The sequence below is a fragment of the Alligator mississippiensis genome, chromosome 4, assembly GCF_030867095.1.
Source record: "Alligator mississippiensis isolate rAllMis1 chromosome 4, rAllMis1, whole genome shotgun sequence".
Taxonomy (NCBI): Eukaryota; Metazoa; Chordata; order Crocodylia; family Alligatoridae; genus Alligator; species Alligator mississippiensis.
The window spans coordinates 6,472,215-6,497,832 of NC_081827.1; the positions used below are offsets into that span (position 1 = coordinate 6,472,215).

The following is a 25,618-nucleotide window of genomic DNA, read 5'->3' on the forward strand; positions in this document are numbered from 1 at the left end:
CTGAAGTCCCGTTCGGTCAATGAAACGGAACAGACATCAGCTCAAGGTCCTTCTCCTTTTCATCCTTTCCCGTCTCAGTTTCCACCCACCACTTGGCCACACTCACCCTTTCTCCAGGGTGTCCTTTCAATCCCTGTTGTCCGGGAATGCCAAAGCCTGGACTTCCCTGGTAGAAGCACAAGCAATACGCATAAATTCAGCACTATGCTGCTTGCAATGAAACCTAAAGATCCTTTGGCTCTGCTCCCTGATCTGCACCCCAAAGACATCTGAGATGAAACCATGTCTTGGCCAAGAGTCCAGCCCTGGCCTTAACACCCAGCATGGAGGAGTTCAAGACCGAGTCTTATAGAAAAGCACTGGTTTCTTTTTGCACTACCCATCTTGCTCCTACACAACACACTGAACAATCTCCCTCCAGGGCACCGGGCATTGCTAGAGTGTGGGTGACAAAGAGAGGGAGCGGGTAACCCACCCCCTGGGTGACACCTGCCAGGACTATGTTAGCATCGCTGCTCTGCCCTAAAACCCTTGAGAACCAGATTCTGAATAATCATTTCCTCCCTCAGCACCAGCTGGCGCTACCTGACCCTGCTCCACTTGCCAGCCACCCTTCTCCAGAAGCATGGCAGGTACTCCACCACTTTCTTGTGCCATCAACCTCTTCCTCTCTTGAGGCACTTCTTTCCCCCATGGCCCCGAGGCATAAAATAATAAATGGACACCACTTCAACATCCGTCCCAGAAGCACACACAAGCCGGGGCTGGGACCCTAACATCCACAGACAGTCCATCACTGACCTCAGAGTAGCTGTCCTCAAATGAAAAAAAAACAAACCCTTTAAAAACCAACTGGAATGTAAAATTGCAGAACAAGAAATTATCCATAGGTAGGGTGACCATCCATCCCAGGTGGAAATATGAGACATCTGGGACACTGTCCTCCCTCCTGCCTCCCATCCCTTCCTCACCGGACGGTACCCACACACCCCCAGATGCTCATTTTAATTTGCACCTCGTGCCTGGGACCAGCCTCCGAAATCCAGGACTGTCCTGGAAAAATGGGGAGGATGGTCACCTTATCCATAAGAGGAACTGTATTAAACATTATCTCAACATGGGCTATGGATTCTTATCCCACGACCTGGACTAGCCATTAACTCTGGTGATCCTCCACGTGTTAACCAACGCATGCATCTTAATTGATCTAATCAACCCTCTTCTTATTTCTCTTGTCAGTGGCCCCTTCCCTTCCTCCCTTTCCCTTCTGTATACAATTGTTTCTTTCTGCCAGTCCACTCCTAGCATCTGACAAAGCAGGTCGTGGCATCTCTGAACTAGTTAGTCTCCAAGGTGCCACCTACCCTTGCCTTCTGCCTACAGACTGAATGGCTTGGATGGCATTAACATGCTCTTTACCTTTTCTCCTTTGTCTCCTTGCATTCCTTTGTTTCCTTGCAGTCCGGGGGGACCAATGGGTCCAATATCCCCCTGAAAATAAAGAAGTTACAAAGTCAGTAGCATTGCACAGAAAGGCCCAGCCTTGCTTATATGGCCACTGGAATCTGTATACATGATAGCCCATAGCTTCAGCTGCTCTGAAAGCAAATCATTGTTCTAGACGGCATCCTAGAAAGAGAATGGCTTAGCCAAGCAAAATTTAATACTAGGTGCATGGTCATTGTCAAGTCATGGCATTGGAACGGATGTCAAGGGTTGTCTGGAGTCCAGCTCCCTGCGTGGATGCAGTCTTTGCTGTTCCTAAGCTGCCAGAGAGATGTCTCCCCAGCCCCATCCTGAAAACCTCCAGTGAAGGAAAAGCCGCAACTCCAGGATTTGCACAAAACCAGATTTGTGGAGCAAGATTGCTGTTACTGGTCACGTGTCTGTGTCCAATCTCTGTTCACTTCATCTCCATCCTATTGCGATGCTGGGTCTGCCCACGTCACAGTGGGTGCATCTACACGAGACGCTTAAGTGCACATTAGCATAGTTTACTGCGAAGTAAGCATGTGCGTCTACACGTGCGCATGCTTACCATGCAGTAAACCTCCCTAATCTAAAGTAAATTTGCTACCTGCAAATGCAAGTAGCAAATTTACTCAAGATTAGTAATGGCAAAGTAGTGCTCATGTAGCTGCCTGACCAGGAGCAAAATCTGCACCTGGTCAGCTGTACATTGGGGGAAGGAGATAGCTCTCTGCCCCCAGGAGCTGCCAGCTGCCAGGGCAGGCTCTGCCACAAAATCCCGGATGGGGTCTATGTCCACCTGCCTTGGCAGCAGGGAGCTCCAACCTCCCTGCTCTGAGATCGCCATTGGGGAGCAGCAGCTGGGAAAGCCTTATCTCCCAGTCCCCATTCCACCATCATGACTGGGGAGCAGGGGGCTGGGAGACTTATCTCCCAGTGCTGGCTCCACGGCCGCAGGGCCAGTGCTGGGAGACCCTTGTGGCCCAGCACCATGGGGCAGGTGCAGGCAGAGGCTGGGAATTGTCCTGCTCAGGGACAGATCATGGTCCCGTGCCCCTATCACATGATTAAGGCACAGGTTTTGGAAAGAGCTTTAAGGCTTCGGTACGTCCCAGCCTACTGCTCAGATCTGCCGGTGGGAAAGCTAGCTGTGAGCTAGCTACTAACTACCCTACCAGCTGATCGGGACAGGGGCCTGGGACCTGCCCTCCCCTGCAGCTCTTTCCAAGTCCCCTGCCCCTGATCAGGGAGCCAGGGCCAGGAGCTCCCTGCTGCCGGGGCAGGGACAGCTGTCTCCTGGCCCGGGCTCCCTGACAGCCCCTGGGCTAGCACCCTGTGGTGGCAGGGGCCCATTGCAGGGCTGCAGGAAACTTGGTGCACAGAGCAGCAAATCTGCTTCCTAATCCCCGCATGTGTAGATGCATGTCAGAAAGTGCTTACTCCAGAGTAAACTTAGGCTGGATCAAATGCATATGTAGACGCACCCAATGGACACCTGCACTGCCTTAGAGAAAGGACTAACAGCAATTTAATTCTGTGCAATTAAACACCCTTACCCTGCTGCCCTTCTTGCCTGGAGGTCCCACAACCTGAGGATGAAAGGAAGCCACATGAGTGTCCTCTGGTTTAGAAACACAGCCTCCCTTCCCAAGGGGGATGTATTTGCATCATGTTCCACTGGGGAGAAAGCACAATTCAAATTCCACAGGGGGAGAAAAAACACCATTTCTGCTCTTTTCTCAGACTTCACCCACTGTATTTGAATGGCAGAATCCAGCCTCCTTGCTGTATCAGGCACCAGAGAGGACTCTAGGACCTATCTCAAACCCCTGAGATGGGATGTGGATTTAAGTGTGGCATTGAAAGGTAATTAATAGGCAGCTCAGCCCTGCACATGAACTAGCGGAGGCTTAACCCAACACAGATCAAGGACTGGAGTCATTCCAGGGCTGAGCCTTGATAGTTCCAGCAGGTCCTAGCATCCATTAGCATAGATTAAAGTGCCCTCAGAGAGCATGAATCTGCCACGCGATGACTCTCATAACCGGAAATCAGATTAAATGAATGTGATTTGATTGCAAAATTGCTTTTCCTAAGCATCTGTACAATACCAGGCACTAAGAGGCCTTGGTCTTGATCCCCGGGGACATCATAACGCCGAAGACATAACAGTGTTTAACCAAGTGGAATTCCAACAAGGAGCAGATGACAGGAGCCAAATTATCTTCTACAAGTGCAACGAGCAACCCCCCCATCCAGTGCCCACGGCGGGAATTTAATCGAGTGGGAACAGACAGTTCATGGAAACACATCTTTCCTGCTTCTTCATCACTGCCTTGCTGTAAAGCTGCGCACCCAGTAACACAAGCCAAGTCTGGACTGAGTACAGGCTGCAGGATACATTACCCATGGGAAGTTATTAGAGCCAGAAAGCACTCATAGTTACCCCCATCGCTGGAGCACCTGGAAATCCCGGGATCCCCTGGAAAGCAAAGAACATAGATGAAGCTAACAGGCAATTAAGCAGTTTTCATCTAAAAAAAAAATAGTTTCTTCAATCACCTGTGAGCTCCCAGCTGAGAAGCAAAGCATGAGGGTGAGGCTGGCTCTTCGGCTTATAAAATGTCCCATTGGCTTAATCTACTCCACATGATGCATCTGCCTCTAACCTTGTGAGATCCATAGATTCATAGATTCATAGATGTTAGGGTCGGAAGGGACCTCAATAGATCAGCGAGTCCGACCCCCTGCATAAGCAGGAAAGAGTGCTGGGTCTAGATGACCCCAGCTAGATGCTCATCTAACCTCCTCTTGAAGACCGCCAGGGTAGGGGAGAGCACCACCTCCCTTGGGAGCCCGGTCCAGACCTTGGCCACTCGAACTGTGAAGAAGTTCTTCCTAATGTCCAGTCTAAATCTGTTCTCTGCTAGCTTGTGGCCATTGTTTCTTGTAACCCCCGGGGGCGCCTTGGTGAATAAATCCTCACCAATTCCCTTCTGTGCCCCCGTGATGAACTTATAGGCACCCACAAGGTCGCCTCTCAACCTTCTCTTGCGGAGGCTGAAAAGGTCCAGTTTCTCTAGTCTGTCCTCATAGGGCTTGGTCTGCAGGCCCTTAACCATACGAGCTGCCCTTCTCCGGACCCTCTCCAGGTTATCCACATCCCTCTTGAAGTGCGGCGCCCAGAATTGCACGCAGTACTCCAACTGCGGTCTGACCAGCACCCGATAGAGGGGAAGTATCACCTCCTTGGATGTGTTTGTCATGCATCTGCTGATGCACGATAAAGTGCCATTGGCTTTTCTGATGACTTCGTCACACTGCCGGCTCATGTTCATCTTGGAGTCCACTAGGACTCCAACATCCCTCTCCACTTCCGTGCCCCCCAGCAGGTCATTCCCTAGGCTGTAGGTGTGCTGGACATTTTTCCTCCCTAGGTGCAGCACTTTGCATTTCTCCTTGTTGAACTGCATCCTGTTGTTTTCTGCCCACTTGTCCAGCCTATCCAGGTCTGCTTGCAGCTGTTCCCTGCCCTCCAGCGTGTCCACTTCTCCCCATAGCTTTGTGTCATCTGCAAACTTGGACAGAGTACACTTCACTCCCTCGTCCAAGTCACTGATGAAGACATTAAAGAGTATCGGTCCAAGGACCGAGCCCTGCGGGACCCCACTGCCCACACCCTTCCAGGTCAAAACCGACCCATCTACCATGACTCTCTCTCCCTTTCCTGCCCAGCTGTTCCTCTCCATAAACAAACTGTTTCGTTCTTATAGGGATAGAAGGAAACTTCATTTTGCGCTCTGCCAGCTTCGGCTTTGCTCAGGCCCTGTGCACACCTCACGATCCCCTTAGCACCCAGTGGGTGCATCTACATGAGGCACTTACTGCGCATTAGCTGAATAATGCTTTGCAGTAGCGTGGCAGGTAAAAACCGTGCTAATAGCCTACTGCGCAGTGTTATTAGGCTAATGAGCAGTAAGCGTCACAAAAAAACCCATGCGCTGGTGCTACTGCACATTAACTCTAGTTATTATGCATTTAGTTTAGTACTTTATTAAGCAAGTACTAAAATAAATGTGCAGTATCTAAGGCGCATGAATGATCGTGTAGACAAGCCCAGTCTATGATGTAACGGGGATTTCTAAATGCAACTCAATGCAGTCATGACTTCAAGGCTCTGATCCAGTTCATCAGGAGTCCTGACTCCTGGTTCTGTGCCCACCTACTAGGACAAATTGTTTTGTTATCGTACTACGTACTTGGTCTCCTTTCTGCCCCGCTCTTCCCGGAAGACCCTGCAGAATGTAAAAGAGAAGTTTCCAGTAGAATAAAACACATCCAATGGTTTTTTTTAGTCTATGCATTGGGCCGTGAGGTGACACGATAGCATAACTTATACATAATCAGAAGAGTCTCGTCGTGAAGGGCTCCCCAGGGGGCCACACTTTGCAATGTGGAAAATGACAGCAGTTGTTTTGCATTTCACGCTGCCAACACACCTCAGCTGGGAACTGGAGCAAGGAGAGGGAGGTTTTGTGTCCGTGGCCTCTCTGCCGAGATTACATACATGCAGCTAAATGGGGGGATGATTTTCATGATGTGGAAGCTTGTGCTTTAGGGAGGGCTGCAAAAATCATCAGCCAGCATCACTTAGGCCACTAATCAGCCATCAAGGACAAAGGTCCACCCAAAGCTAGTGGCCCATAGGGTGATTGCCCACCATCAGTATGGCAGTGGGAGTGATGTGGCCGGCAGGACATCCAGGCACCTTTGACTTCCCAGCCCAAATTACCAGTTACACGTTTGCAGGTGGGTCAATTGGGCACGGCCACTGGTATGAATCCAGAGCAGGTTCTCACTCGCGCTGCTCCAGCCGCAGCGAGATGCTTTAAACCCTTTGCCACCCCAGCCAAATCAGCCAGCAGACCGTAAGAAGTCTTCCTGATCTCCAACCAGGGCCAGATTCATAAAGGGTCACCAAGAAGTGATAAAGTCTATCTCCCAACACCTACCTTTGAATAGCCTGATCCTCTCACCAGGTAGGAGCTATTCTTCATGGATTCCCAGCCATACCCATACACTCATGCATGAAATTTTTACTAAAACTTCTGTTCTCGTGAGATTTCCAGCCCCATTTTTCACTGAAAGACGTGGGAATACAAGTCTCTGCAGTGCTCACAATAGCCTGTACTAAAAGGGCTCCTGGGTGAGACCCAGAGGTCTGTCCAGCAATTAACACCTACACCGAACCCATGGTGATGAGTCGGTTCTAACACGCTGCCCCACGCTATCCACCTTAATGCCATTCACCCAGTAGGACGAAGGAAAAGGAAGCAAGCCATCATACTCAGGTCCTTTTCCACCTCTCCAGAAAGGAAAATGCCTTTCAGTTCAAGATCCCTTCACCTGGCCTGAGCGCTGAAGAGGGACATGAATGCACATGAGAATCAGACCCAATCTCCATAACCGGAGCAGACAGCAAGCAGAGCCCATGAGGTTTTCAGTGGCAAGTGTCTTGACAAGTGGCTCAACAGGCAATGCAGCCTCTGGAAGGCGATTCCCTGTCATCTGGACAGGCTGTGGGATGCCTCTCTTTGGAAGATGCAGAATCAGCCTAACCAATTACTTACAGCAATTCCTTGAGGTCCCCTCAGCCCGGCTTCTCCGCAGTCCCCCTACAAGGGACAGAAAATGCACTCCTCAGCCTGACGAAGGGTGTTTGTACCCGAAAGCTTGCAAAGAAGAATTTTCTCAACTATTTGAGTTGGTCTAATAAGAGATATCGGATTTACCCAAAGAACCGGGTCTGCCTATCTCCTTAGACCAACACGGCTACAACCTATACCCCTGAAAGGCATTGGGTCCATAAGAGTTGCCAGAACACAACAGACCAATGGTGCATCTAATCTATCATCCAGTCTGACACTGGAAGCTAAAGAGGAAGACACGTACCACTGCCTGGGGACCAACCTCCCTGTATCCTGTAGTATGAGATTTAGTAGCTTATTCCCATCCAAGCAGCTATAAGTACAGGGGCTATTCTTGGACAGGAATATATTTAACTCAGTTTTGATTACTGACTTACTGAATGACAGAAGCCTAGAAAGTCATTAAAAAAAAACCCCAAACAAGCATGAATGATAATCTTTCTCAATAAAGGAAAATCGGCCACACTTTCACTAGGTTCAGATGACTCAGACACTGGGCCCAGTTCCCCTGTCAAGCAGGCTGACTTTAGACCAGAATAACGCTGCCATTTGTGATGAGTTTGACCAATATAACCAAAAATGACAAATCAGACTCATTTTTTTTTCTCTTGTCTAGATTCAAGCATCATTTGTTTAAGCTCACCTTTTCTCCCTTGACACCGTCTTGGCCTTTTTTACCCTGCAAAACACAAGATGCTTTTATTCATGGAAAGAGACATTTTCAGGAAAATAGCAGCCTGCCAGCATTTAACCCCGCACACTGCAAAAAGCAGTTCATAAAGGAAAAGGAAAGGGATGTCTTTGAATAGCATCAGGGCTTTGCCCTTCATGCTCAGCTGATGAGCTCCGAAGCACAAGACACAATCTCATCATTTTATTCTTAGGTGTCTATGGTGACACAAGAGGCTCCAGTCAAGACTGGGGGGCCTGTTGTAACTTTTCATGTTTTTTTCTAAATTCATTTAATCATTACATTCGTTAGCTGTTTTTCTTTTAAACCTCAGACTATCTTCATCCAGAACCCTACCCTTGGGCCAGCTGGTCCTCCTTCTCCGGGCAATCCTGGTTCACCCTAAACAAAAGAGAAAGGGGCATTATTTCCCTGAATCTCCCATGAAGTGAGTTTGGAAATTGCTCATTAAAAAGACCAGTCGTTAACCCTTACCCTGCTGCCTCACTCAGTGCCATCTCATGGGATGCCGCGTTTTATGGATGCTCTATGGGTGCTGGCAGAAGTGATGTTTTGTCGTGCGATTGGCTCCCTGAAAGTGCTCTAGAGCCATGCCCTGACAGAAGTGCACGGTTGCAGAGCACTTCAAAAGTGTCTGACTGTGCCACTAATTAACCTTCATTACATGAAGGTTCAGATGAAGGCACTCCAAAGCAGCATGCCTTCATTCATTTCTTTCAGCCCCTGTTTGGGAGCAGAGCTGGGCTGATGCAGCCACAGCCCCACCGTGCCCCTGGTGCTGTCTTCAGGATGGGAGGGAGGAGAACGAAGAGAAGGGATCTTGGTCTGGGCTTTGCCCAGTCTTTACTGGAGTGGTAGGGGCGGGGGGACACCCACCGCCCTCCTCCCCACCAGTGAAGACTCAGCAAACCCCAAGATGCATTGCTCAGCAAACCCCATAATACATTGCTTCCCCATTTTAAGATATGGGACCATAGTAACTGGGTTTTGCCCAGTCTTCACTGGAGTGTAGGAGGGGAGCACCCACCACCCTCCTCCCCTCCAGTGAAGACTCAGCAAACCCCAAGATCCCTTCCTTCCCTTTTCACCCTCTCATCCTGGAGGCTACAGTAGAGTTGGTGGGGAGAGGGGTAGGGGAGAGAGGTCACAGACATGTAGCCATCTCCAAAGTGGAGCTTGATCCTGCCCCCCCCACCCAACAGAAAATGTCTGTTGTGTTAGGTGGGGTGCTATAACTCATGGCACTTTCTATGAAGCGCCATGAGTTATAGTGGGAAGCTGCATGTCTGTCAGCACCCTATGTTCCCAGGAGAACTCACTCTATGACACACAAGACAAGGCCCCACACTCTGGCAAGGGCAGTAGCAAGACTGTTAGTTCTTTACTATAAAATAGTTCTGTATATAAATTCCTGTATATAAAGTGTTGTTTCCACAACACAAGCCTCATCAAGATGTTACCAGCAGCTCACTTGCTGCTTCAGGTACAAACCACAGTGCTTAGCCAACAGCTATGGCTGTGAAAGGGTTAAAACAGGACTCAGCCCCTCCAGTTTGCTGAGCAGACACAAGCGGCACCCACCTAGCAGTGGCATGGCATGCACTACATCTCCAGATGTGCTTCTTTTCCACCAAAGAAAACAGTTTCCCTACTTAGGAGATGCACCCCCTATTTGGGGGAAAGCTACATGTTGTATGTGAGAAATACAGGACTCTGTTCCAAAAACAGTGTCGACACAGGTCAGACTGGATAGTCTCACTCTTCAGTTGCTTTCTGCATCTTGTGAAGTTCTTATCTTCAAAGACATCCTGCAGCAATGAGTTATACAGTCTAACTATGCCTCATGTGAAAAAAAATTTCCTTTCATTGATGCGAAAAGAGGTGAGGAGACAGGCCACTCACCTGGCATCCTACACGACTAGACTGCCACCTATTTCCCAACCACTAAAGCTACCAACTTTCTTTAGCCTATATCAGGGTGCACCATAACTTTGAAATAATTTAGTGTGGTTTAATGTCAGTTATGTCTTGCTAGTTTGACTGTCTTTGATAAGTCTGGGTAAACCTATTTTCAATAAGCAGCACAGAAGATTTTGATGAACTGTGCCATCTACTGAAAAAAAAACCCAATCCAAAGACAAATTATATAAATACATGATGCTGAGAGCAAACGCACTGATAGACCAAAATTGAATAACAACTACATATGCCAGATGCTACTGAGAGCGAGGCAGTTGGGTTGCTTGTTCGTAGAACAGTAGTTGATGTTTCATAGAAAGATATTTTTGGAGGCATGTGTTTTATGAAGGGCATCCCTCTTCTTCCGCAGTTTGTCACGAGTCAGAACGCAAGTCTTTGAAATTCAGTTGAAGCATCCACATTGGTTTAAGGGTTGACACCAAGATTTGTCTTCTCTTCTGTAACTTATTAGCAAGAGAAAAGACCCTCTCAGTAGGTACATAGGAGAGATCGTGCAAAACTCAAAACAAGTCAAATGTTTTCTGGAGGAGATTTACTTCGTTCTTCAGTGCCCAAAGTCTTCCATGCTTCTTGATGACAGCTGGATCTTGTGGCTGCTCCCCTCACAAACTTTGGGAGGGTTAAAACGCAACGAACACTTCATCAGATAAAGCTCCATCATCAAGAAACAGGCTTGCTTATGAAACAACAAGGGGGCATCTTCACCAGCTGGCTAGGCCATTGTGTTTCAAGAGAGCCCAAGAGAAACTTCCAAACTCCATTAGTGAGTCTCATGTCTCCAAATCCTTCATACCTGCCATCTTCTTCAGCTTTTTGACCTGAAGCTTTGTAAATGTACAAGAGACCCACATGGCCTCCTCTGCAAATGAGGCAGAAGGGAGCCCACGCTAGCTCCCTAGGCATGGCTACACGTCCATTTGGAGCCGTTTCAAGAAAAGGGAGCTGCTTACAGGGAGTGTGCAGCAGCTGTTACGTTCTAACGGTTACCTTTGGACAAGCTCAGAGCAATACAAATGCATCCAAGTTGCTCCAATGTTAACCCTGGATGAAGCAGAGTTAAAGTTGGAGCTGTTGTGCTGCATTGGTATGGTTCCAGCAACAGCTACTGCCTGACCCAGAGAAAATACACCCCCTCCCTTTTTGACATGGCTTCAGATGTACATATACCTTTAGAGACTAACAGATTCAGAGAGACATGAAATTTTGTAGGCAACAACCTACTTTGGCACACACTATGAATGGACTGGCAGGCAGCAACAATGATATATATAGAAGGCAAAGGGACAAGGGGAGAAGCAACTAAGAGAGGTAATAGGTTGAGTAGATCAGGGGTGTCAAACTCATTCAGGCCAAATGAGTGGTCAACTCCAAGATCCACAGATATCACTGGGACTGGATGATAGGGCTCAGGAAATCAGATCCTGCTCATGGACTGTATCTTTGACACCCCCGGTTTAGGTCAACGGATATGAACAAAGCAGTTAATACCTGGAAGGACACTTCAGTTAACAGCTAAGTCCGAGAATGGGATAAGTATCCATAATCCCTATTAAGACCATGTTTAATACAATCCAGTCTGTGCATGGTTTCTTGTTTGGCAAGAACATGACATCAAATCCATCTAGCAAATGAATGCAAATTTGCAAGTACGTACTCTCATTTGAAAATCTGCAAAATTAGCGACTGGCTGTCAGGACACCTCTTAGACAATTTTTTTTTTTTAAATGGTTAATGAAAAGCTAAAACATTGTGCCGCTAAAGCCTCTTGATACATTGATGTTTTGGTGGGAGTGATAATACCCATTTTTCCTCCGCAAGCACCAGTGAATTGAGGAGGTTTTTGCAAAACTCGTTCATCTTTGCCATCCTCTCAGGAAATGGATATTCTTTTTTGCAGTGCTCCTTCAACACCTCTCTTCCCTGCCATGGTTTTGAGTGTTCTTTCAAGAAGACAAAAACTTTCCCTCACCTCAATTTAATAAAACTGCAAGACGGAGCTTGAGTACAAAGAATTGCAGCCAGCCGACTGCCACGAAACACAACGAGGCAATGCAACTAGGCGAACGTTGCAACAAATGCTGTCAAGAAGCACCACAGTGCTATGTAAGTCAGCTACTCTTCATGTCTGTCCATCAGGGTGGCGATGAATTACCATCTGGCTGTGGCCAAGCACCAGACATACATGAAAATGGGATGAAAAATAGACAGCTGGCCAAAACCGGCACAAAACTGTAACGTCGCTAATCTTGTTGGACAGTAGGACATACTGCTTAAGGACAGGGCTAACCTGGGCAATCAAGGTGCTTGTTAACTTTAATAGCCATATGGACAAAGATTCAGCTTGGATGCATGTCCATCAATACTCACCTTCTGTCCTTCTGCTCCAGGAAGTCCCATTGCCCCCTGCAGAAGAGAAGAGAAAGAGAGAGCTCAGATTTAGGACTCATTGCTGGCTCCTAATTCACTTCTTCTTCCCACCGATCTGTTTCTTTCCTTTCCCTACCCCAGCAAAGCCTGCTTTCCAAGCCCCATCCTCAGCTGGGATCTATCCACTGATTCACAGGGGGCTCGTTTTGACAGTATCTATCACTCATGTAAATCCAGACCCATCAAACAGGGAAATCATGGAAACAAATGATCTTGGTGAGAAGAATATCTTGGTCAGAAATTTAAATATGGGACTGCATCTCCTATCACTCGTGGCAACCATCGATCCTCCTCGATCATGGTATATGCATGAGGGCCGCCCAAACCTTCAATGTATATGCCTGAGCAGGAATTTTTGGAGGAGTGGAGGCTTCCTATCACTTATTGTGGTCCCATATCTTTGTCAGGAATTTGAATATGGGACTGCATCTCCTATCACTTACTATGGTCCCATATCTTAGAATGGGGAAGCAATGCATCATGGGAGTCCATAGCCCTGATGCATCATGGGTGATATGCATTGTCCCAGTGACTTCAATGGGTTACAGATTAGACCCCCAGTGTCTGTGACTTGATTTAAAAGTTACCCTAGAAATGCAGCAATTGCAGGGCCCCTCCCTGCCCAACATGCCCTGCTACACCCATCTCGATTTTCAAATACTTGGGAGAATAAAATGAGCTGGCAGACTACCCTGATTCCCTCAATGGGGAAAGAGTCACCACCGTGGCGGTGGAGTCTGGATCCAATCCTTCAGTAAATATTTCAGGAGCATTGAAGGGAGAAGCAGAGCTTGACTACTGCACACATCCAAACCCAGCTGCAAGGGGGAAACCTACCTTTTCTCCTTCCACTCCCTTCAAGCCAGGCGTGCCAGGGGTACCTATCCCTGCCTGCCCCTGAAACAGCAATCACAGCCAGTATTGTACCCACAGCAAGGGGAGGAAACATCCAGCAAACTGGTCCTATTCACAGCTGTAAACCCCCACAAGCAGGGGCAGTGATTTAGCCTATGAGATGTTTGGTCATGTAACCCTTGGTATTGCAGGGATGCAAGTAGAAGAGCTACTTAGACCTGAAGGAGAAGGAGGGACATGCAAGGAAAGGGACCGCAGGGGTTTTCAGCTAAGGTATAAAATGGAATAAGGAAATCAGCCAGGTTCAGCCAAGGCAGGCAACTCCCAAATACCAGAAAGGACTCTAGCGCTGGCTGACAGGAGCCAAACAGAAGATGACCCTGGTGTCAGGAGAAGCCAAGAAAGGAGATAAAACAAAGGCATACAGAGGATGGGACAGAGACATGGCATCTCTTCTACTCTGTGACACAGGAGGCATCAAGTCCTCACCGTGTGGGACGGGGACATGATCCTGGCTCTCCACCTTCCATGCATTTGATGTATCCTACTAGTAACAGGCACTCCATGGTTTCTCCCCTGCTTTTAGCTGATTTGTATAGAGAGGCTTTTACATAAACACTGACCTTTTCTCCTCTCGGTCCGGGAAATCCTGGAGCACCATCTAGCCCTATGGGGCCGGGCAAGCCGGCTCTCCCCTGTAAAGGAGGAAAGTCTGGGTATTAACCAAGGTAGTAACAGGCCACGTGATAAAACGAAGCACCACAAATGACTCTGAAGAAGTTCACATGGCCCCTTAGGAAGTGAAAAGTGTTAGTAGACATTTCCCGCCTACACAAATTGCAATCCCAGAATGCATTGCATTCTTCCCTCTCACCCTTGAGGGCTTGTGTCCAATAGGTACCATCCAGCTCAAAGTGCCCAAAGGAGAAAGACCATCCCCAGGCCATATTCACTGGCTCGCCCTTGCCTCCTTTCTCACCCTTAATGCCGTTCTTTCCTCGAGGCCCCTGTAAAGTTCATGAGACGGTATCACTGTCTCAGACAACGTTTCTAGGAGCTACCCAAGCCTTGTCAGCACAGTTGCATTCGTATGTCAAGTAGGCACTAGTAGTCTTCTTCCAGCAGGTCTCTTGGGTATGGTGGCTTCCCCGAAACCACTGCAACCCTTGCAGGACACTCAACCAGGGGAAGATCACCCCTTAATTATGTCCAGACCTATGCTCTTCTTCAGGCCTCTTCCACACTGAGAACCCACACCCATACTTAGCACCAATGGGCAGTTTGAGGAGGTGTGTGCTAGTCAGAAGAGAGGCAGAGACCTGAAAGGGTCCTGCCTGACTTTTTCTGGATACAGCCCCATGCTGGGCCTCACTAGGGCATGGGTTAAGTGTGGCCACCACAGTCCATAAGCCTGGTTCAAAACACATAGCAGGGCTGTTACTCAGTTGCTGAGACAGATGGGCAGACCCAGAAGTGGAAGGGGAAGTAACTCTTACCCTGTTTCCTGGGTTTCCTGGCTCTCCCTGAAACACGAAGGATGGGGAACGTTACAACACAAGGATGGGGATACTCTTCCTTCCTGTCTCCAGTGGTGCCTCCCCTTAAAAACCTGAACCACACAGGGCTGCAGTTGGCCTCCAAGGACCATCAACCCACATGATGGTCGCATCAGGCCCCCCTGCCAGGCAGGAGGGCACAGGATTGAACATTTGGCCTCAGCTCTCACTTATATCCCTAGAGAGTGAAGTCTTCTTATCCCCAGGGTGGAGGTAGGTGCAAGGAGGGCTGCGTCTACTCTGCATGACCCAGATGTCTCAACCCTGGAGATCCAAAAGAGAGGTCCTCCCCAAGCAAAGAGAAGGGAAATCAAAGCTCAGGCCTTGATCCTTCTGGCACGCCACCTTGCTGGCATTCACAGTCCTCTGAAGCTGAACCATTAAGACCCACCCAGTTCTTGGAGGTGATCAAAGGCCACCTACAGCAGCCACAGAAATCAATGGGAAAGGTCCCCTTCATCTCAAAGGCACAGAGCCAATTCCCCTGAAATCCAGGGGGTCTAGGAGGACAGGAGGATGTGTACCCCCCCCCCCCACGACTTAATGACAGCAATGCACCATATGCCCCCATGCTGGACCCAGGCCCCCAGCTGTACGTGCCTAAGCAATGCAGAAGAGCAGCTTGCCACAGTAACACACACCTTTGTGGATGTCCCCGGAGGTCCCTGTGGTCCTGGCAGCCCCGGTGGTCCTGCTACTCCAGGAACGCCTGGCTGCCCTTTCTGCCCCTGAAAGGATTTCAGTCAAATATTTGAGAGGCGGCTCCCTTCATCATCCCCAGCTCTCTTCATTATCACCGCCTGAACCTGAATCTGGCAGGGACTGAGCAGGGCAGGAGCATAGGTGAAGTGCTCAGCTATCACCCCGCCTGGGTAATCACCAAGCTGCACAGGCATGAACTCTAGGGAGACATCCCTCCCCCTTCTGTTAAAAGCGAAGAAGGTCACCACAGTGCATGAGATGGATAAGGCTAAAGCAAGAAATATCAATGAATGTGACCCTGATGCATGCCTATAGGATTATTTAGAGTGAACACACCCATGCCAGAAAGGCAGCCACCTCTGAGGCAAAAGGCAGCAGCTGTCTAACAGTATGCAAGGGCTGAATATAGCCGGGTCTCTGCTTCTGTTCTTTATCACTAGCACCAGAAAGGGATTAGCCCAAAGGGGGTAGCAAAGCATTGATCTAGACTGTCTGTATGTCTTCTCCTTTCCCTTCTCCCTCCATCCATCTTGGGGAAGGAGCTCTCCTTTCCCATAAATGAATGGCCCCAATCTTTGCCTCTATTAGAGCATGGGTAACATGGGAATCCTGACTGCCCCTAGCAGGGCCTGTGCAATCCCCTATAATCACAGGTGAAGGGAGCAGAAGGGAGGGAGGTTGTTTCAGACGCCATTATCTACTCACCGGAGGGCCGGGCTGTCCGTTTCGGCCAGGAATCACTTCCACACCTCCTAGGACATAGCCTGGTTCTCCCTGAACAAGAAACAGCACAAAAAGTGGTTTCTATAGGATCAGAGAATCATAGAAAATGAGGGTTGAAGGGACCTCAGGAGGTCACATCTACTCCAACCCTGCTCAAAGCAGGACCAGCCCCAACTATCATCCCAGACAAGGCTTTGTCAAGTCAGGCTTTCAAAACCTCCAAGGATGGAGATCCCACCACCTATCTAGGTAATCCATTCCAGTGCTTCACCACCCTCCTAGTGAGACAGTTTTTCCTAATATCCAACCTCAACTTCCCTTGCTGCAACTTGAGCCCATTGCTCCTTGTCCTGTCATGTGCCCCTACTGAGAGCAGTCCAGCTCCATCCTTTTTTGAGCCCCCCGTTCAGGTAGCTGAAGGCTGCTATTAAATCCATCCTCAGTCTTCTCTTCTCCAGACTAAATAAGCCCAGCTCCCTCAGCCTCTCTTCATAAATCCTGTCCCCCAGCCCCCAAACCATTTTCATTGCCCTCTGCTGGACTCCCTCCAATTTCTCCACATCCTTTCTGTCGTGGGGGGCCCAAAACTAGACACACGACTCCAGATGTGGCCTCCCCAGTGTTGAATAGAGGAGAAGAATCACTTCCCTCCATCTGCTGGCAACATTTCTGTGCTCAGCTTCCCTTTCCAAGCCATCCTAGGAACTGGCAACACAAAAAACATGGACCACCATCACCTTTCCCTGCAGGTGGACCAGAACCCCCTGCTGACATAGGTCAGCGTGACTGCACGCACTGCAATGGAGATATGCAATGAGCCTTCCTGGGTCTTCACTCGATTGCCATGTTGCTTCAGAGGTTGGTAGAGAGACCTGAACATGGGCACTTGTCGCAAAAGGACAGGGCAATGAGAGACAGGTATATTGGCTGGTGGTACTCAAAGACACGCCAAAGCAGAACACTAGAGCCTTTCAGAAATCACTAATTCAGGTGTAACAGTTCAAGGATTTTGTGTTAACAGCTGTCAAGTCCTTTCCCACAGACGACGGTAGGACATGATCTCCATACAGATGGATGGACTGGACCCAAAACAGCTCCGGCTCCTGAGGGGTTTATCTGAATCCATTCATCCTGGACTTCAGTTTAGCAATTTGCTAATGGGATTTCTTGGCTGGGGTAATGAGTCCAAGTGGAGCGCCGTGCTGACATGGTTGTACTGCTCCGGGTACCTGGTCTAGCTCATTGGGAGCTCAGCCTACAAGGTTATGGTGCCTCTGTGTCCCCATCTGCACCCTGGGACTTCTGTGTGGGGGAAAACCATAACACCCAATAGTAGATTGAATCTGGACAAGCCAAATCCCAGGGGCAGTTGCAGTTACAGAGATACTAGAGTGACACTCACTAGCCATGTCCTCCATATGGATAGAGGCCTTCTGGAAAGTCTCTACCTACTTCACCATTTATAGCGGCCATTTTTTGAGCATCACAGATGACACAACACTACACCCCCAAGCCATCCAAAGCTTCACAACCTCAGCAAAGGTGGGACTGAGACCTCAGCAGAGGTGGGGCCAAGACCCTCTCACTTGGATCGTACGTGCCCATGGCACTGAAGAAAGGGACTAAACGAACCAAGGCCATAGGATGAGTCCTCATGGGCTCCTAGTAGTATACGGCTAACAACTCGCATTTGACAACTTTTCATAGAAATCATATAGTAAGTAGGGCTGGCAGGGACCCTCCACAGGTCATCTTATCCAACCCCCTACCTGGGGCAGGATCAGCTGGATCCAAACCATCTTATGCAATCCATAATCTAAACTTGTTGTAAAGCTACCCTCGACCCTGACATAACACAAGACCTAACACCCAAACCTGCCACAGGTAAAGCAGGGGAACCACAGCAGCTGATGTGCCGTGTCTTTAAAAGTTTGTTAATATACACTCAAGAGACCCCAGGCAGAGAGAAGCCATGCCCTCCACTAGAGAGGAAGGCAACCCCCCTCACAGTCCATACCAATCTACCCATGGGGTGAAATTCCTTCCTGATCCCAGATATGGTGATTAGTCTGACCCCGAGCAGAGGGGAAATCCCTCTAGCCTGGAGCCTCCAGCACTGGTCCTAGCAGGAGCATCAGCACAGCCCCGTCAAAATACCCAGCCTTGGCTGCAGCCAACACTCGATGCCTCCGAGGAAGGCTGATTCTATCCACTAGATGACAACAGCGTGCACACACATTAATAGTTCATCAGTGCACAAAAGAGGCTTTTTTTCCAATTGAAACACATATAAGGGAACTCACTCTGTCTCCTTTCGGCCCTGCTGGTCCTGGATATCCCGGAGGCCCCTGGGGGTTTAAAATAAATCACAGAATTAAATAATGTGGTGTAACCTGATCATAGGCTTGGTTTCAATCAGCAATGCTCTGTGGCAGACTCAGCTGCACTAGGTAACATATAGATGCTCACTTATACAGGTTCCTCTGATTAAGTGAGCACCTATGTTCCCTGAATAAGTGAGCATATCTATCTATTTATCTATCTATCTATCTATACATATATAGATGCTGGTTTCATTAGCTTGAGCCCCTGTGGTAGCTGTGACTGGGAATAATGCTGGAAAACAAAGCAATTTGAGAGTGAGAGTCTATGTACTGCCCTTATGCAAAGGCTGAACCTAGGTGGGCAATTCCAGAACCACAAGTGCCCCCCTTGTTTGAGCTCATAGGGCAACTCCAGGATGTGGCTCTTATCCAGCTTGGTGGAGGCCAGTAGAGGAAGACATGACTGTACACACTGGGCACGTCTACACATGTGCATTTACTATGCAGTAACCGAAATTACTGTGCAGTACAGGTGCACATCTACACATGCACACCCATACTGTGCAGTAAATACAGCAATTTATGCTGATTTGAGCATACGTTTGATACTTGCATCATGAATTTACACCTAATAGTTCCTGTGCCGTAATGCACATTTAGACACCTTACTGCGCAGTAACACTGTGTGTGTGGACTGACTTGGGATTCAAATTAGCACAGCGTTAATGCATTTTAACACCTGCATGTGTAGATGTGGGCCTATTCCCACTAACTGCAGTAATTTACTGCGCAGTAAATTTAAGCCGGCATAAATGCACATGTAAACTTGCCCACTAAGCCAGCATCTTCCAACATCACGGAGACAAGCAGAAGCAGAAGCAACAAGATGGAGCAGGTAAGGTGATGGGTGTTGTCCCCACCATCAGATGGTACGAAATCAGTGTGATGCTTCCTCCCAATTGGACATAGGCAGAAAATGGGCAGGGCCTTAAGCATGGTGTTCCTCGTGCTAATGAGGCACTTAACTCCCTGCTTCCTTGCTCACGTCCCTTCCTCAGCTGCAATGACAGCAGCATCTCACTAAGACAGAGGGGCAACGCTCTGTACCCACAGACTGCCCCGTGCCGGATCTCGCACAGGTGAAAGGAAGCAGGATTTGCTGGTTTCAGGATACTTACAATATCGCCTTGGATACCTGGGAGACCCTGTAGGTAGAGAGAAGGATGGAAAAATTAGGTGTTTAAATGCTGGGGGGACTATTTGAAATCAACCCCAATGTTGACAATGCTCATGAATCCACATATTTACCATCCGCCCTGGGGAGCCGGGGGGCCCTGTCCGTCCGGGTCTGCCAGGCAGTCCAGGAATCCCATCCTTCCCAGGTAGACCCTAAACACATGGAGAACAACAAGGGCAAATGTGGGGCATATCCCTGACAGGGCTGTGGGAACCACATGGAAGCCTGACCTACAGCAGGTTTGGCACGGTGCGGGGAGAGGATCCTGTATAAAGCATAGGCTCCTCTTCCACTAGAGAAAGAATAGGATCATAGGAAAGTAGGGCTGCAAGGGACCCCAGAAGGATATCTAGTTCAGCGCCCTGCTCAAGGTGGGATCATCCTTGTTTAAACCAGCCCAGCCAAGTGTCTGTCTGACCTGCTTTTGAAAATTTCCAGGGAAGCAGATGCCACAACCTCTCTAGGCAGCCTGTCCCAAAGCTTGACCACCCTCATGGTCAGAAAGCTCCCGCGAATCACCAACCTCAATTTCCTCCACTGCAGTTTGAGGCTATTGCCTTCTACAGGCACAGGGGAAAATGTCTACCTCCATCCTCTTTATAATAACCCTTCAGGTATTTGAAGACTCATTGAATACTTCCACGTAATTTCCAAACTCAGAAATCCCACGGGATTTTCAAGCTCAGCTAGGTTTATGGACTCAGCAGTGACCCTGGCGGGGTGGGCCAAACTCTGTGTATGGTACATGATCAGTTCTGATCATTGATCAGTTCTAGGGCACAGCAGTCCTGATCTCAGAGCAGCTCTCCAGCTCATTCAACATTGATCTTGTCTCTTGTCTTCAGCCATGCCCAGGTCCTGACTTCAGCAGTGCTGCATTGCTCAGCCTTACAGGAAACTTGGGCCCCTGGGAGGCAACAGCATCTTCCTTATTAATAAGCTCATCATTTTTTGGCCTCCCTTTATACACACCCACAAACACCCTTGCACACTCACATGTTCCACCCACATGTACATACCCTCCAAACCTTGTTCTGTTTGATTTTCAAGGCATTGTGGGACAGAGCACCTTAAGCACCGATGCAAAGGGTCTGGAGACAGCTCTCCCACTGTCCTTTGCAGCCACTGGCATGTAACCTGGGACATCATTCATGCTCCTAGACTCACCCTCTCTCCTTTCTCTCCCTTTGTTGCAAAGCCGAATGGATCATAACCCCTGCCCGTCTGCAAGCCCCTGTAGCTCTGGAAAAGGAGAAATGAAATAATCATTCAGGACATCGTGACCCTTGAAAGGAAAATGAATGGACCCACCCTACAGAGCCCTGAGACACCCCGTCCGGGCCACCACTCCACCCTTTCCAATAAGGCAACATAGGAGGTAGACAGAAAGCAAGCAGATCCTTTGCAAAACCAGCCTGAGAACAAAATCAGCCTTTTTTTTATGCCATGCATTGCTTATCTTCCTCCATCCCTAGGCCACAAACTATGAGGACAATGCCTCTTCTGTATATTGAACTGGAGGGCGATCGCTTCTCAGGGCAGGGGTGGGGGGGCACTCTCACCTTGCAGGACATGGAAACGCAACTACAGTCACACGACGAGGAGCTGTAGCATAGGATGGAGACTACTAAAATGGAGATGCAAGAGCTAGGGCATGCCTCATGGTTTTCTGGTCTATCTTTACAGACACAGGAATGGATCTTAGTCTCAGGGACAAGGACACAACCAAACTATTAGCTCTTGGGGTCTGTAACAGGTTTGGGGTTTTAAAACAGCGAGGGTCGTTAACTACTGGAATAACATTAGTGGGGACATACGTGGGTTCTCCAACCCCCAAAGTCTTTAAAATAATGCTTGAAGGCTTTCTAATGGGTACCATGTTCCTTCTAATAATATGACATCTTTAAACGTATGCTGCATCCACATTTTCTGACTCTCAATTCAAGAAATAAAAAGTAAAGACTACAGCCTCTAAGGAGCAGTTAGGATCACTTTCCTTCCCTTTTTCCTTCTCAGATTTAAGAGGCAGCTATTTTTAGAAGAAATACTTGGTTTCAAAAAAGTGTGTTTAACAGTCCAAGGAATATGACATGTGCTAGCTTGAGCAAGACTTATGGGCGTGTTGCAGAAGACAAATGCCAACTGCTTGTGACCTAGGCCGAGGTCTTCAGAAGAAGGCTCTGCTTCTCCACTGCACGGCTCCAAATCTGCATGCTGTGATTCTGTTCAAGTCAGTCCTGTTTCATCAGCATAACGCTGGAGGAGCTTGTTGGAGGATCAAGCTCATACTTCACAGTTGCATGCACTGGCTGCACCTATATTCCCCAAGCACATAGTCACGAGCGCCTATCAGTTTTCTCACCTTCGGGCACTTGGAATCACAAGGCCCCGGGGGTCCCTCGATTTGTGGGTCAACAGGTGATGGATCGTAGGCCAAGGATTTCCTGTCCACGTCACCAGACTTCTGCGGTTTGTTCGCATTGCGTCCAGCAACCTATAACGCATAGCTCAGGTTAGATGTCTCCTGGTCAAAAGGGATTATGAGTTCTAGGAACCAGTTTAGTTGCAGCCTCTTGCCACCACATTGCCAAGATGAAGTCAGACACATAGGTGGGAACTGGAAAAGACTATAGATTTAGAGTGACCTCAGATATCCTTTCCCCTCATAACTGATATGTCACCAAGTTAGCAAATAACCGTGAAAGGGCTAGAAAATTATAGGATTACAGGAAAGCAGAGTAGGAAGGGACCTCACAAGGCTACCTAGTTCAGTCGCCTGCTCAAGGCAGGATCATCTTTGATTAAAAGCTGTCTGTCATAAGTGATTGCCTTGTTGGTCTAGGAATATGATTCTCACTTAGGGTGCGAGAGTTCCCGGATGAGCCCAGATTTTGAAGGATCATATTTCTGGGAGTCCAGCAGGAAAATAATGCAGCAGGGAAACCAGAGTGGATATGTAGCAGGTAGATCATGCCCAACCAATCTGGTTTCATTTTATGACAGGGTCATAAAATGCTTAGACGCAGGAGTAGAAGTGGATGCCGTTTTCTTGGACTATTGCAAGGCCTTCGATACGGTATCGCATCCTATTCTCATAAATAAATATAGAGGCTGTGACTTAGATGTTTACACGGTCCGGTGGGTGGCAAATTGGCTTGGGGGTTGCACCCAGAGAGTGGTAGTAGACGGGTCGGTATGGACCTGGAAGGATGTGGGTAGTGGGGTCCTGCAGGGTTCGGTCCTTGGACCTGTACTCTTCAATATCTTCATCAGTGACTTGGATGTGGGTGTGATGTGTTCTCTGTCCAAGTTTGTGGACGATACTAAATTGTGGGGTGAAGTGCCCACTCCAGAGGGTAGGGAACGATTGCAGGCAAACCTGGACAGGTTAGAAAAGTGGGCAGCACACAATAGGATGCAATACAACAAGGATGAGCGCAGAGTGTTGTACCTAGGGTGTAAAAATATCCAGCACATCTACTGGTTGGGCAGTGACCCTCTCAGCAGCACAGAAGTGGAAAGGGATCTCAGAGTCATAGTGGACTCCAAGATGAACAGGAGTCATCAGTGTGACAAAATCATCATCAAAGCTAACGGCACTTTATCATGCGTCGACAGGTGCATGACAAATAGATCCAAGGGAGTGATACTTCCCCTCTACGCGGCATTGGAGTACTGTGTCCAGGAAGGATGTGGATAAACTCGAGAGGGTCCAGAGGAGGGCTGCTCATATGGTTAGGGGCTTACAGGACAAGCCCTATGAGGAGAGACTGACAGACCTGGACCTCTTCAGCCTCTGCAAGAGAAGGCTGAGAGGTGATCTTGTGGCTGCCTACAAATTCACTAAGGGGGCAGCAAGGGATCGGAGATGCGCCCTGGTGAGCAGAGCCTCTTGGGGTAACAAGGAACAATGGTGACAAGCTGACAGACAGCAGATTTAGGCTAGGTATCAAGGAAAACTTCTTCACGTGAGGATAGCCAAAATTTGGAATGGGAGTCCAAGGGAGGTGGTGCTCTCCCCTACCTGGGGGGTCTTTAAGAGAAGGCTGGATAGGCATCTGGCTGGGATCACCTGACCCCAGCACTCTTTCCTGCCCAGGCAGGGGGTCAGACTCGATGATCTGTTGAGGTCTCTTCCGACCAGAGCATCTATGACTCTATGAATCTATAAACCATCCCAGCCAAGTATCTAGCTAATCTACTCTTGAAAATTTCCAGGGGTGGAAGTTCAAGGACCTTTCTAGGTAGCCGGTTCTAACGTTTGACCACCCTCATAGTCAGAAGGTTTCTCCTAATCTCCAACCTAAATTTCCCCAGTTGCAGCTGAGGCCATTGCTCTTAGTCCCCTACAGCTACAAAGAAAATCCCATCTCCATCCTCTTCATAATCATCCTTCAGGTATTTGAAAACTGTTATAAAATCCTCCCTCAGTCTTTTCTTCTGCAGACTAAATAAACCTAGCTCTTTCAACATTTCCTTTATAAGTCACACTTCTCAGACCTCTAATAATTTTTGTCACTCTCACTGGACTCTTTCTAATCTGTCCACATCTTTCTTGAAGTGCGGGGCCAAAAACGGACGCAGTTCTCCATTGATATCTTTGTTCCACTGATATCAATGGCACGATAATTTCTAGTGGTGGATACTAAACCTCCCTCCTCTTTTGTTCTTGCTTTCAATCAGGACACAGGGTGAGAGCATAATCACTAGAGGCACCTATACAAACCACAGGGTTTAAACCTCGTTAAATTAAATAGGCTTATAAAATGTAAACTTTTTTATTTTGGAATGTTGCATCAATGTTTGCCTGCACTAGGTTTTCAAACGAATTGAGGTTTGGAGCCTCACATCAGTGTTTGCATACACTTGGTTTTTGAATGAATTAAGCCGGTGCTGCAGGAGAGCAGTGCTATACCTCCCCCCATCTCTCCTGGGCCAGGGCAGCCCACCCTGTACCTTGCCACACAGCTGTGGAAGCACAGAGCCAACAAATAGCACCAGAAAAAAAAAAAAACGGAAGCAATTTGAAAGGTGAAGCAATTTGAAGGGGTGAACTACAAAAAAGTCACAGCCCCATCTGGTGGACAAAGAAGCTCATTACACATTTTTGAGTGCCTTTGTGTTTGCATGTAATGAATCCATGGATGCGATGCTTTAATTCGCAGCAAGCCAAACTAAACTACGTCCGAGGAGTTTTACTTTAAAGCACCAGAAAGACTTTTAAAGTGTCCAGAAAACCTGCTTGTGCAAATAGTCATGCCTTTGCAGTGCAAGAAAGGGCAAAAAATTTGGCATGTACAAAGGCCTCGGTGCAGAAAACAATCTTTACCATATTTGCAAAGCTTTCCCAAGTAAATAAAGAATGAAGCATAGAAATAGAAAGGCCGTGGGAAAAAGCAGCTCACCTGCCCAGGCTGTGGCTGGGCTTCTGGCAGCTGCAAGTCCGAGCATATGGTATCTATAAGCTCCCTGATGATCTGGGGAAAGTCATCGAAGGTGTTGATATAGAAAACATTCTGCAGGTTGCGGTGAAGCAGAATGCTACTCAGTTCTTCAGGGTCCGCTCTGGAGATGCCCACAGCAATGACACCGATTCCTGAAATAAATACCCCATGTGCTAGCTAGAAAGAAGCACAGGTTGAGAGTTTACAAACCAAGTAGGGAATCTCACCTGTTGCAGTGAATCTGGGAACAGTGTAGCTAAAAGCCTGCATCCACATGGAAAATCTCAACCATGCAGTAAATATCAGTGCCTCAGTTCCTGATTAGAATTTATCTTAATTCACAGAAACTCATTTACGCTGAGGAGAGGAAGTCATCTCTTAGTGACTAGGCCATCCAGAGATTAGTCATCTAAGAATATTAGGCCTGGCACATCCGTGGAGCATTTGACTCATGAGGTTAGCTTAGGGCTCACCCACAAACTCAACAAAATAAGGAAAAGA

At 48.2% G+C, this 25,618-nt stretch overlaps 1 protein-coding gene across 13 annotated transcripts in view; it reads right to left on the reverse strand.

Moving 5' to 3' along the window:
* Nucleotides 1-25,618, reverse strand: part of LOC109283187 (collagen alpha-1(VII) chain) — a 202,802-nt gene that overhangs the window by 101,378 nt on the left and 75,806 nt on the right. For 9 of the 13 annotated variants that reach the window (XM_059725736.1, XM_059725733.1, XM_059725739.1 and 6 more), the window contains exons 25-44: nt 25,079-25,269; nt 22,036-22,167; nt 20,841-20,915; nt 19,745-19,825; nt 19,615-19,641; nt 18,416-18,460; nt 16,095-16,163; nt 15,329-15,415; nt 14,628-14,654; nt 13,755-13,826; nt 13,114-13,173; nt 12,217-12,252; nt 8,206-8,250; nt 7,822-7,857; nt 7,101-7,145; nt 5,730-5,765; nt 3,917-3,952; nt 3,027-3,059; nt 1,420-1,491; nt 107-166 (exon numbers count right to left, since the gene is read on the reverse strand). In XM_059725736.1, the coding sequence (XP_059581719.1) occupies nt 107-166; nt 1,420-1,491; nt 3,027-3,059; nt 3,917-3,952; nt 5,730-5,765; nt 7,101-7,145; nt 7,822-7,857; nt 8,206-8,250; nt 12,217-12,252; nt 13,114-13,173; nt 13,755-13,826; nt 14,628-14,654; nt 15,329-15,415; nt 16,095-16,163; nt 18,416-18,460; nt 19,615-19,641; nt 19,745-19,825; nt 20,841-20,915; nt 22,036-22,167; nt 25,079-25,269 (1,265 nt within the window). The remainder of the gene's footprint in view (nt 1-106; nt 167-1,419; nt 1,492-3,026; nt 3,060-3,916; nt 3,953-5,729; nt 5,766-7,100; nt 7,146-7,821; nt 7,858-8,205; nt 8,251-12,216; nt 12,253-13,113; nt 13,174-13,754; nt 13,827-14,627; nt 14,655-15,328; nt 15,416-16,094; nt 16,164-18,415; nt 18,461-19,614; nt 19,642-19,744; nt 19,826-20,840; nt 20,916-22,035; nt 22,168-25,078; nt 25,270-25,618) is intronic. The other 4 variants (XM_059725732.1, XM_059725734.1, XM_059725735.1 and 1 more) reach the window with 4 other exon arrangements.